We start from the raw sequence: 13,350 nt of genomic DNA on the forward strand, positions 1-13,350 counted from the left end.
TTTGCCACCGTGTTGTGTTCTCCTGGGTTGTTGGGAGGTGGTCCCGTGCCAATCCAGCGAAGTGACATCATTTTACGACACGACACACCTCGTATAAAGTCACAGCAGTGACATCCTTCACTACTTCTGTGTCACGTCTCACCCGGGGCTCCTTCCCTGGCTGGGGTTCAAAGTTATATTTTACGTCTCATTTTTGATTTATGTTGATTATTGAATGTTGCTTATGTGCATTGTTCTTTGTTTTTGATATTGTTTAAGTATATAAGCTGCCTGTGTTATGTTTTGTGGGTGGTCCCTCAAGAGGCGGGACCACCTGCTCTCCACCCTATAAGTTCAGACAGATAGACAGATAGATAGATAGACGCAGATGGTCTACCGCAGTCCCTGGTGGTTCATTTGTGAATCCAACAGAAAATCGGTGAGCGTACTTATGTTTAGTGTCATTTTTGTGAATTATCTGGGTTTGTTTTTCTGACTTTCTGCTCTGTTTTTTGCTCTTGCTTTGGAATCTGAATTGGGATGTGTTTCATTTACATTGACTTTGTGTTTCAGGCAATTCCATTTTGCCTTTGTGCTCCACAAAGCTTCATTGTGTTTGGAATTCCACTTGTGAAGAATCAGTATTTTATATTATATTTTATACATATGTATTTTTTTTTTTTTTACTAACCAGTGTTTGATGGTGATATCCCCCTGTAGTGGGCATTAATGAAAGCATTTGGAACTACGTGCTTTGGAAATCTTTAACACTCAGGACTCCTAGTTCACGATATTCTGTTTGTCCATGGATTTCAATGGTGGTATCCATGTGAAACTTTATAATGTTGCAGGATACCGTGTGTTGTTTTGAAGTTCATTTAAATCAAACCAAACCCGAAAATGAATAGTGTGTCCTGCTGAGGATATTTTACTGAGCTAAATAGGAGATGAACATAAAAAATGAAACCAAAAGAAATAAAAATAAACCTAGCAACTAAATTCTAATGATAGATTAGAAATGAAGTTGAGAAAACGGGCAGAGAGAACTAATGGAATGAAAGTCGTGAGAATTCTTGTTTTTAAGAGGTTGTAACCATAGACTGGATAACGAAAGGACCTTTTAAACGACCCTTGAAGCCACGCCCCTAGAAACGCAAGATGTGGAGCCGACGACGACTCTCAAATTGGCGGCGATAGAAGGACCTGAAATTAACGGTCAAGATGTTAGAGTTTTCAAGATAAAATCCTTCAAACATAATCATGACATACTGCAACTGGATTCCTTAATATCCCAACCTCCATACTGCCAAATCATAGGTAAAAAAATCAGTAACAAACAGTTGAATAATTAATTTTGGGATTAAAATATATTGAGGAATAATAAAACAATTCCTTTTTTAAGCTTTCTATAAGTGTGAAGGAGAAAGTGCTGTCTGAAATGTTACTTGATGGACTAGTTTGAAGTGCACCACCATTTAAACGTGGGCTGCGACGTCATTAAAGTGCATCGCGTGGTCAGGTGAGCGCGGCCAACATGGCCTGCCAAGCACTCCAAAAGTTAAAAACAGCCGTATTCTCTAAGACGATGGCCTTCATCTGGTGGGACCCAGTAAGGTGGGTCTTAATGCTTTGTATGACCAAAGAGGGCCATCGCAGCCTCATTGTGTCTTATATAGAAACGTCTAAGCGTGGAAGTGTGTGTGTGTGTGTGTGTCTGGGCTGGACATGAGAGATGGAGTCGGGGTAAGAGAAACAGTAACTCGCTTAGTATTAATTAATAATACAAATGAGCCAAGCACTTCAGCAAAATGAAACCTCCGAAGAAAGGCAAAGTCGCTTAGCTGCTAACATTGCCAAAACGGTATCCCTTTAACTTCTCCTCCCGCTAATGCACAAGCGATGCGATCGCGTCGGCAAGACAAATCCTCCTAGGACAGTGGCGGGCCCCTAGGGGCATGAAGTAACAAAAAGGGGGGCGCAAAGATGTGAAAAAAAGAAAACAAGAATCAAAAATATGAAAAAAACATCTGTTGAAACCAAAACAAATGAACTTAAACTATGTTCTGATACTAGAACAATAAATATAGTCGATAAAAGTTAAGTAGGTATAATAAAATTTGTATCTACATTTCAAAGAAATGTTAGGGGGGCGTGATTAAAACTGTCACGAAAACTCAGGCCGCAAATATGTAAAGGCTGAGAAACGCTGTCCTAGGAGAGAGATGCCCAGAGTTGTTCTTTTCAATTACCTGACATCTCTACATTTCATATTTTTTCTGACGATTTCCACAGGCTTTTTACAGCACAGGCTTACACAGCTAGTATTACATAGAAACGTCTACGTGCAGAAATGTATGTGTCTGTCTGTCTGTCCAGCCTGGAAGTACAAGGCTACAGCAATGGCATGAAGCTCAAAGAGCCGGAAAGGTGGCCCCAAGTTAACGAGACGAAAGAAGTGCAAAGATACAGCATGAAGCTGAAAGAAAGCGACTCCATTGCCAAAATGAAACTGCTGAGGAAAGACAAACGAGAGAGGGAAACTGGCTTAGCCGCGGATAGACAAAGGGGGCGAGCACATCCATAAAACGAAACCGCTGACTCTGCATTTCAGTTTTTTTTTTTCTGACGATTTCAATAGTTTCTAGGAGTCCTGGCTTTTTACAGCACAGGCTTACACAGCTAGTACTGAATAAACACAAGCAAAGCAGAGACGAACTTACAAAGGACATCCAAGTGGAAGATGCTGGAGTTTGCAGAGTTAATATCATTTTCCGCTGTGCAAAAAAAATAGCCCCCGTTACTGATGGTTATTTGCTGAAATGTAAGCTGATATCCGACAGGTTCTTGTTGTTTCCAACCTCCAGAATCATTTTTATGCCACGTGAAGTGAGATGCAGGATTACTGCTTGTACGGCATTCTAAGACGATATTGCGGCCCACTTTCACTTGATTCGTCTTCACATTTGCTTCAATATAAGTTTCTGTTGGTCCATCTGGAAAAAAAAACAAATAAAATGTCATTGAATGCGTTTTGTGCAGAGTTTACAGTATTTACTTCAAAACAACTCCTCTGTCCAAAAATGATATTCTCCGTTATGGCAGAATTGATGTTTTGCACTTATGTGGGTTATGCATCTGTAAAAAAATGCCCACCAAGTGAGGAGCATGAAAATGATGAAAACAGACAATAGTGGATTTTGGTTAATTTACACATTAGTCAGGGTCTCTCTCTTCTATGCCTTCCGATTTGAGAACCATTCATTGCTATCTATTAAAGATGAGTTGCCATAACTTACATAAAATATTCATTTCAATTGTGTTTGATTGTTTTTTTCCAACAGAGTTTGTGGCGTCACAGTAGTAGGTGCCACTTTGGTTATGATGTATCTCCTTGAACTCTAAACTCCTTGTCGTTCCTCTTTTAATTTCAACTGAATTCCTGTACCAAGTCACGGAGCTCACTGTCGGGTTACTTCTTCCTATGGTACAATTTAACAAGACCAGGTCTCCTTGCTTTACCATCGAACTTGGATTCATTTTGAGTTGAACATCCTTGGGGGCATCTGAAAGACAAGAAATGGCCCGTCATATTTGATGTGTTTTTTTCCACCTCCTTCCAGAGCACATGGGTAGCTAAAGTGACATGCTGCTGCAGCCAGCACTACCGTAACACACATTAAACCCTGGTTTATTTCCGATATTTGCTGGAAATGCCCTTTAGAGTGATAGAAGACAAAAATGAGGGGCTGAATACTCTGGGACAGCGGGATTTTGTATCCTCACTTACATCCTCATATTTTCATTGTAATGGAAGGCAGGCATGGGCTGGCTTCCTCTATGGAATGGGTGGAAGGTTCATATAATGGACGAAGGGTTGCCAGATCCCAAAATAATTTATAGCCCAAGGACAGCTTACAAATTTGGCCAAAAATAGCCCAATTATACAACAGAATATAGGGAGCGGTATCAGAGCAAGAGGGTCAGGTACATACCATCAAAGCCCTCCAATGTCCTCAGAGATATTTCAAAGTGATCAGATGGTCATATGCAGTACCGTCAGCAATGGTGGACATGTCACAGTGACAAAGAACACATACAAACACGAATAGCATTGGAAGGGTCCCAGATGGATGAAAAACCTGGTAAAAATGCTGTTAGGGGTTGAAAAATAGTTCAAAATACCACCTTGTTTTTAAAAAATGTTGCCCAAAAAATGCAACCCATGAAATTTCTTTCCACAGATGACAATCAAAAATAACCCAATTGGGCGAGGAAACTGTGGACCTGGCAACAGTGAATGCAGGATTAATGAATGTGGATGAATGTCCTGACTGGGGTGACTTGTGTCCCCTTTTCCTGGGTGGACCAACAATGTGGAAGTTAAAGAGGTGACTGCCTATCAGGGATGTACTCCCCTCTCAATCCACTAGGTGGTAGTGTTCCTTTATTGGATCATGCAAACGTACACATGTGCATTACCACTGGTGCCACCAGAGGGAGCAGCCAAGAATAGATGTCCCTATTTTGAGGGGGCTTCTCCTGACCTGGAAGTGTTTCTTCCACGTCACTAGAGTAGGAGGGCATATCTCATCTGGATTTTAAAGACATCTCCTTTAAATTACAGCATTGTATGAACTCTGAGTCGGAGCAGTTTTGTCTGAAATTCAGCGATCAGTGATGCCCCTTAAAGACCACAACATCTAAAATACTGATTGCTTGTGTATGCTTTACAAACAATAGTTTTGACTTCACTCTCCCAGTACTAATGGAGGGCTCTGCATCTTTCCGGGATTATTCTGGTATCACAGATCTCTTGTTTGGAGGCCTGCTCTTTTCACACAGGTTGACATTTTCTTTCATTTCCATGATTATCATGTTAGTTGTACCAGAGCAGAATATTATTGAAATGAGTACCCTTTGCTCATTTTTGACTTCATTGTTCTAAGTGTCAATGTTCAAGTCTATAGACGACCGTTGTGTGTTGTTCTGTGCAATGGCACACTTTCAGACTCTGGGGACCTAACGCTGTAACTGACCGACCAGGGGATGGGACAAGTGAGACATCGACAATGACAACTGTTCAAAAACAGAATTTAGGTTTATTCCAGATGTGCCAAAAACTATTTAATAGGGGGGTCATGAGGTCGCTGGAAAGGGGTGTGTGGCACTCCTAATATCTCTGTAAAAGTACGAAGGTCCAAGTCTTTAGAATCCTGGTGCTTCCTGTTTGTGAGACATGGACGCTATCCAGTGACCTGAGACAAAGACTGGTCGTCTTCAGTATTGTGTATCTTCGAGGAACCCTTGGGCACAACTGGTTTGACTTTGTGTTGCTCATGGAGTCCCGAATGAAGCACATGACCTGCATTGTGAGGAAGCATCAGTTATGGCACTATGGCCATATGGCGCAACTCCCTGAGGGTGATCCGGCTCATAGGATCCTAATTGTTGAGGTACTCTGAGTGGCAGGACCAGGCCGAGGGGATGCCCATGTCACACCTGGCCTTGGCAGATAGAGGGTAATTTCCAGAGGGTGGGACTGGACCATGTGTCCGCATGGAGTGGGGGGGGGTCTCAAGTTATTTCATTGTGTGTTTGGTGCTGCAACGTGCTGTACGGATGCATACTCCCCAACCTGACCTAACCTAACCATTGCAAAAACATTAACAGAAAACAAAAAAATAAGTGCAGGGGTTATTTACAATAATTACAAGGGCTCAAAATGGAAAAATACACCAAATACAAAAAGACTTTGCTTCTTCCTCCTTTCTCCTCCACAGACGGTTCACGAAGGGTGGACAGAAAAATAACCAACAAATGAGCACACAGACAATAAGGAGAAAATGAGCGCCCACAACCACAGATTAGTTCCCCTAAAAAATGAAAGCGGCCTTCACAGATACGTACAAAATGGAGCACTTTGCTTTACTACTATACTAAATTGTTCAGCAGTGCAGATGTACTCACCAGTACTCACCAGTACGAAGACCAGTCAAAAAGATGAGCCCAGGCGGTGAGGACCTTAGTCTTATACCGCTAGCCCTTTTTTGTAGCCAATCCTCACTCATATTTTCTAGGGTTACCCTTTAACAAGTCACACACCACTGTGTCCACCACTGCTCAGGGTGCAGTTTCACTTTCTCAGACCTTTATCATTCACGTTTGTAATCACCTCATCCACATTCACCTTCTTTCACTCTATCTTTCATTTTCATGTTTCTACTTTCATCCCTATAAACTCGACGCTCTTCTCACTTCACTCTTTTCTGCTGCAGTGGTTTCAGAAGTGTGCCTTGGTGCCTGGCTGTTTTGAACCTGGAAGCGCAATTGGGAATCGCATAAGATCTCCGCATCATGCCGGTTTGAGCCCATTATGACTTGTAGGCCTTTAAGTCAGTTAAGTGACTCACGGGGAGACACCAAAGGCCACGTCATCCCTTGATGGAGTGCTAAAACAACAGGTAAACATCTTTTACTTCTATAACTATTGACGTGTTTGTGATATGCCATACAGTAAGTGATTCCACCACAGCTTTACTTTTATATTGAACCAGGATGAGAGTCACAATGCCAAAAGAAAGCTGCTTACAAATAATCAAAATTCCTTTGAGGAACTGCATTTCACTCCTTGGCGGGAGTCACTTACATATCACATCCAGCTGAATGACTGATGAGTTTTGAGTTCCTTCTTGATTAGAAGCTTGGCAGAAATAATTCCCACTGTCTGATATCATAATTTTATTAAATATATACTCAGATGCCTCAGCCTTCTTCCAGGGCCTTCCATCCTTGAACCAGTGATAAGAAGCCCGTGGGTTGGCTTTGGTGACACATTTGATTGTTACTCTCGTGTTTTCTTTAATAATGGGATTATTCACTGATGCATTGGTTTCTTTCGGCGAATCTATAAGATAAAATTAGATTTCTGCTTTATAGCATGAATAAATTAGCAAACAATAAAAATAACTGGCAAGTTATTAGGTGCTATTTCATCATTTCAAACATTATTAAGAATATTCACTATAAATGAAAATGAATTATTTTGCAAGTAGCTTTCAGCAAGCGTTAGGAATATGCAATACAATTTTTGTTGAACAATGACTAGTAATTAGTGTGTGCATTCTGCAAGCCAATTCATTTTCTTGTGGATTGGATTACCCAGTTAAAGCATATGGCCAATTTGTGGACACCTGGCCATCACCCTCTATGAGCTTGTTGGACATCCCATTCCTAAACCATGAGCATTAATATGAAGTTGCCCCCCTACTGTGTAACAGCCTTCACTCTTCTTGTTTTGAGCGTGTCTGAGGGGCTTTGTGTCCATTCAGCCAAAGAAACATGCATGAGGTCAGGTTCTGATGCCGGATGAGAAGACCATGTAAATCTGCGGACTGAGATGGCTATGGTGTGAGTCCACGGCTGTTTGCAGTGCTCTGCTTGCAGTGTTTAGAAATTATCCATTTTCTTTAGCTAAAGTGTAGAGAGGCTGCTTCTGAGGGTAATCCAGATGCCGTGGGTTTGCTGTTGACCACCAGTGGAAATCACAGTGCAAGTCAGCAAACTGGCTTTTGGGTGAGAGTCCATGGCGATACACTTGGCGTAGTCAGCAGCCTTTGCACTGTGGATGGGTAGAGAGTTTTGTGGCGCTGCACAGGATGGTGAAGACTGAATAGAAAGCTCAGCTGGAGTTTCCATTTACAGTGTTTAGAAACACTCTCTGAGTTATTTGATAATCCTAGCATTAAACTGAAGCTGTAGAGAAGTGGATTCTGAGGGTCGTTGTAATCCAGACGTTGTGAGTTTGCAGTTGCCAGCCAGTGGTGATCACAGTCTACGAACTGATATGGCTTTCAGTGTGAGTCCACTACAATACATTTGGCATAGTCGGCGGCCTTTGCACCGTGGACATGTCGAGTGTTTTTGCAATGAGTCTCCAGGAAGCCCTTCACTTGCAGGGTTTAGAAAAAGACTCTGGGCAGCTGAGGCCAAGGACTCTTCTTAAGCTAAAGCTGTAGAGAGGCCACTTCTTGGGGCTGATGTACCCCAGCCATTGTGGCCTTGCAGTTGACCACCAGTGGTAATCTCAGTGCGAATCTCCAGACTAAGATGGCTTGTTGTGCGAGTCCACAGCAATACAGCTTGGTCATCTTAGAAGTTTCTGCTTTCCAGCTTTGTTTTTTAATTTTTAGTTCTTCTCTCCTTCACTTCCTGGTCCATTTCTTAATTTGATCTCACGGACTGCCATGATTCTTTTGCTGCCACGTCAGTATCGTGATTTTTTAACAATAAACTTTAAATTCGGTTTGCCCAGATTGAATATACTTTTAACCAGAGGATTTCCATTTACAAGAGTGCTGAAGACATTTATAAATATTATGATTTAAATAAAATTCAAAGTAAACAAGTGGAAAAAATAGTATTGACATCTGAAACTATTCACAGTATATACTGTACCAAGCAAAGAACTGAGTTTAGATGATTTACTGTAAATTATTATTATTATACTGCAAGACTTAGATACTTCAGACATCCAGCATCTGGTATTCTTAGTAAAGATCAAACTAAAAAGAGAATTGTCCTTTAAAGATAAGCTGTAACAGATCAAGGCAGTCGCACACATGTGAGTAGAAAATGATTTCAGGGTTCGTACATTAATTGTAATTCCACCCCGAGCCACAGGTTGGCGGTGTCACTTATGCTTTTCCTTCTTTTGCCCTCATAATTGACGAAAGAAGGCTTGAGGAACCTTGATGTCACCTCTACTACCACAGGAAGTCCCGCCCTTTGGATCCCGGGGTATTTAAGAGCCAACATCCCCAGTGGTCTCCGGTTATTTTGAATGCTCATGTCTGAAAAAGACGCCAAAGAGCAGCGCTGGCTGAAATTCTCTTTGTTCCAACCTTTTTTATTTTGGGCTTCTTCAGCTGGCCAAATAAATGAGGTTTACTACTGGGTGATGACTCAGATCTAAATTTTGTTATTTTTTCTTTTTATTACAATACACAGATATGGAAAATACTAAAAAATGTATTGATCCTCAACTTACACATCACATTTAACGTCAGTTGCTTTGACCGGGTTCCTCCTATTTTATTGTGAGCTTCACACTCAATTTTCCCCTTGTCGCTCGTATAGGAGATGTTCTTTATTGTTAGCTTTTCCATGTTCTCATTGGACACTGCGATTCCGTTTTTGTACCAAACATACTTGGTCACAGTAGGATTGCTTCTCTGGAAGTTACAATTGAAAGTGACGGATTGTCCTTCCTTAAGGTTGTCTTTGTCTTCTATAGAATTGATTTCCATTTCTTTAGGTGGGTCTGAAAAGGCAAAAATAACATGAAGAGTGAAGTATAAATGACGTTGGTTTATTTTGTAATACTGTGCTCGAAAAAACCAGTCTTCCTGAAGCATGACTTGGTGCATAACTTAGATTAAAACTTCACTTTAATATGAAGATACAGTCATGTAATCAAATGTACAAAACCTCATCTGAATGATCAAAGTGGAAAACTATAACTGGTGGTCGGCTTCCTCCTCCTCTTCCACCTTCTATATATTTAATATTCCAGACCCAATATTGATGTTACATTACAATCTCTAAAGTGAGGAGTTGGGGGTGTGGGGGGTCGCCCTTGTAGGTGTGAAAGCTCATCAGGGTTGGTAGTGAGAAGTGCATTGTGGGAAGTGCACAGATACATGAACTGCCGGGACTCCTAAGGGCCGGGACAGAATAAGGCGGAGGATCGGCCCACGTCAAGCACTGGAGGAGATCGGTCGAGCTCTTTTCTGAGTAGTGAGAACACATCATCACTTCTTATATGTGAAATTCCTGGAGCCCAAATTTTATGTCAGCAGTCCTTCTCATCCTATCTGGCTTGGGCTCCGTGTTTATCTGTTTTTGTTCAAAGATGACTCTTTACTAGAGGTAAATGGGTTTTTTTTTCACTTTTTTTCTGTACTAAATAAACCTGGTAATTCGTTTGTGGAGACGCTTACAGGCAGGAAATAAACACCTTTCTTCTTATGTCAATGGCACAAAATGCCCAGGAAATGACACACCGTCTGTTTTGTGGACTTTTTTTTTTGTGAAGCGAAACATCGAGCTTCACCGCAGCTTCAGTTTATGCAAATCATTTTGCTTATCACTACTTGCCTGTAGTGACTTGGGGTATCATGGTATAGGGTACCCAAGGTGCCAGTCCCTATCTCCTGCTCTGTCTTCTGCTGTACCTGGTGGGCTCCCCGTCCCATACTGGCACACCACGTAGGTCTCTCTCTGCCGGTGCTTCTCTATCTCTTTAACGGTTTCCTTGCGTTTGCTTACTTTCACCTCGACACTCCTTCTGATTATATTACTACATACTGTATGTGCTGTTTGTGTTGGGACCTCTAATAACAATCTACTGTGTACCAAGGCTTCCGTATTTTGTGAAACAAGATATTCTGTAATCCTGCTTCTTTTGATGAAGCTAATGTGTGCAAGTGTGGGGAAATGTTTTACGGGTTTGTGCTGGATGAAAATGGAGAAGGAATAGAGTGTGACACCGTCACTTAGCTTTTTTTCCCATAAATTGGAGGACACCAGAAGACAGACGTGGTAGCCATGTCTCTTTCCTATCTTAGCCCTCTTTCACATTTCACGTCCTTCAGCCAGTAACACTGACCAAGGTACCCATTGGGACCCCAACCCTCATTTTCTGCTCCTGTTCCACACATCCCAGTATTCAATGGACCACTGGACTCCCCACCTAATCCACCACACATTGTATTCACCCACCACTACATTCTGTACAGATACACTTGTCTTGGTTTCTACTTACATTGCACATCTAGTTTCAATTTTGGCGACATTGTACTTCCAATTTTATTGCACGCTTTGCAGGAATATTCCCCAGCGTCGTTTTCAGACACTTTACTGATCACAAATTCAGAGGAGCTGCCATTCTGTAGGTCTTCCTCGTTCCTCATGAAGATGTAAAAAATAACGTTAGGATGGCTGTGCTTAACCTCGCAGGTTACGGTCAGAGTCTCATTCTCCTTAACTTCATTGTTCTCTGTGTGGTTAAACCGTACTTGAACTTCCTTTGGAAAGCCTGGTGAATAAAAGAGAAATAAATAAACGTAGACGTGAAGGGAGACACAAAGTGACAAACTGAAAAGCCTTTGATGCTGCAGAAATCTCATAAAGTCTCAAATAGTGGCCTGAAGAGGATGCATCGTTAGGAAGGTTTGTTCCTTTAAATTTAACTGCTAAAAATCACAGATAAAGAATCATGTGCGATTTATTTGTCTGAATGTCAGCTTCCATAACTAAGATGCAAAGCTTTTTGTGCCAAACCTTGTCTCTATTGAGCTGTTTTGTGGAGACCCAGTGGTCCTCAGTCTTCATGGTGCCCCTACAAGTCAGAGCAATGGACGACAACACTGGACTAAGATTTTTTGTTGGAAGAGAAGAAGCTCCAACACTGTTGTCCTTTGAGAATAGGATATTATTTCAGAAGAAAGGAAATGAAAATGAATAAAGTGTATATTCAAAACATATTTAATTTTTAGGTAAGTATGGAACATTATATGACTTCACAGCCAAAAGAAGAAAAAGAAAGAATATCAGAAAAAGACACACAGAAAATAAATAAATAATAAGTCACAGCTGGCGCTGCAGAGGAGCGTGATGTTGGGCTACATGGAGCTGAACTGGGCTCTCTTGTCAGCCACTGCGTCAAGACGACTTCACCATCTAATCTTAGTGGAAGAACGTGAGCTCAGAGGGTGACTCCTGTGTGACCAGCATGCACTCTGACGGTCATGAAAAGGCTGCAGTGACTGCACGAGGCTCCACAGGGCAGAGGAAGAGGAGGACATTTTGGGAAAGTCAGATGTCAACAACAAGAACGCCCTCTAAATTTTTTTATGCATCAAATCTAAGGAAATTTTGCTTGGAATTAACCTTCAGGACAGATAGCATAGTATTTTATTTGTTATATTCATCATCATTTTTTAACCCGCTTAATCCAGACTAAGGGTCCCAGCTAGCATAGGGTGCAAGGCAGAAACTAAACCCCAGACTGGGTGCCAGTCCATCCCAGGGTAAACACACACACATGTTTGGTTTTGTCTTTTCGCATCACATTTTGGAGGTCAGAGTGTTATGTCGGCCATTGTACGGCACACCTGGAGCAATTTTCACATTCAGGGCTTTGCTCAAGGGCCCAACGGAGTAGGATCCCTTCTGGCAGTAACGGGATTTGAACTGACAACCTTCCAAACACCAGCACAGATCCTCCACACACCACTCACTCACCAGGCATCATCTAGCATCACCAATCCACCTAACCTGCATGTCTTTGGACTGTGGAGGAAACCCACGGGTAGAACATCCAAACTCCACACAGGAAGGACCCAACACACAAACCTTGGTCTCCTTACTGTGAGGCAGCAGCGCTACGACTGTGCCGCAGTTCCATCCTTTTGTTAGATTAGTAATTTAAATTATTTTACCTTTCTACTTCTCAGGGTGCCCCTTCAAGAAGCCCCTTCAGTGCACAACAACATCAACATTTATTCTTATCGCACGTTTTCATACAAATGATGGAGCTTAAAGTGCTTTATAAGATGAAGAAAGAAAAAGGAAAAAAAAAATAAGAATAAAGTAAGGTCCTATTGCCAGGAAGGACAGAAAAAACAAAAAGAAAACTCTGATGGCTGGAGAAAAAAACCAAATCTGCAGGGGGTCCATGGCCATGAGTCAGCCTGGCTAGCCCCCACTAGGCAGTTTGAAGACCACTGGTGTAGAGTATGTCGAGCGCCGCTTGATCAGCACTGTGTTTTGTGCCGTGATTAATGCCTTCAAATGACAGGTCGGAATGCCCACCGGCTTGTCCGGAAGAGTCTCGGCCTAATCCGGCCAGAGAGGAGACTGGAATGAACGAAGCACTGATGAAAGACTCTAAAGAGTTGGTGTGGTTTCATTTTTTTACATTTTTAATAAATTTACAAAAATTCCTAAAATCCTCTTTTCGCTTTGTCATTCTGGGATATCGAGTGTTGCTTTAAGAAGGAAAAAAACGAATAGAAACAATTTTAGCACAAGGCTGCAGCATAACAAAATGTCTTAAAATATGACGGGGTCTGAAGACATTCTGAAGGCGGCACTGAACGCAGACCTAAACCCAAGCTGTCTTGTGAGCCCATTTTAAAGTTGACTCCCATTAATGCCATCATGACACGACTGTACCTTGAACAAGCAGCACAAATGACCTTTTGTTGCATTTGTCGTTGTCTCCTTTAAGCTGACAAGTCAGAGTTTTCAGGTGATCCTGCCAGGTCGGAGTAAAGGTGACTGTCATTGATTTATCATCTAAGGAAACTG

At 41.8% G+C, this 13,350-nt stretch overlaps 1 protein-coding gene across 1 annotated transcript in view; it reads right to left on the reverse strand.

Moving 5' to 3' along the window:
* si:dkey-24p1.1 (uncharacterized protein LOC556718 homolog) overlaps positions 1-13,346 on the reverse strand; it is a 40,288-nt gene extending 26,942 nt beyond the window's left edge. Inside the window, exons 1-6 of the mRNA XM_039770623.1 lie at positions 13,216-13,346; positions 10,802-11,074; positions 9,026-9,298; positions 6,626-6,883; positions 3,276-3,542; positions 2,700-2,972 (exon numbers count right to left, since the gene is read on the reverse strand). Of these exons, the coding sequence (XP_039626557.1) occupies positions 2,700-2,972; positions 3,276-3,542; positions 6,626-6,883; positions 9,026-9,298; positions 10,802-11,074; positions 13,216-13,327 (1,456 nt within the window). The 5' untranslated portion in view covers positions 13,328-13,346. The remainder of the gene's footprint in view (positions 1-2,699; positions 2,973-3,275; positions 3,543-6,625; positions 6,884-9,025; positions 9,299-10,801; positions 11,075-13,215) is intronic.
* Positions 13,347-13,350: the final 4 nt, after the last annotated feature.

This window comes from Polypterus senegalus, chromosome 12 (genome assembly GCF_016835505.1).
Source record: "Polypterus senegalus isolate Bchr_013 chromosome 12, ASM1683550v1, whole genome shotgun sequence".
In the NCBI taxonomy this organism is placed as follows: Eukaryota; Metazoa; Chordata; class Cladistia; order Polypteriformes; family Polypteridae; genus Polypterus; species Polypterus senegalus.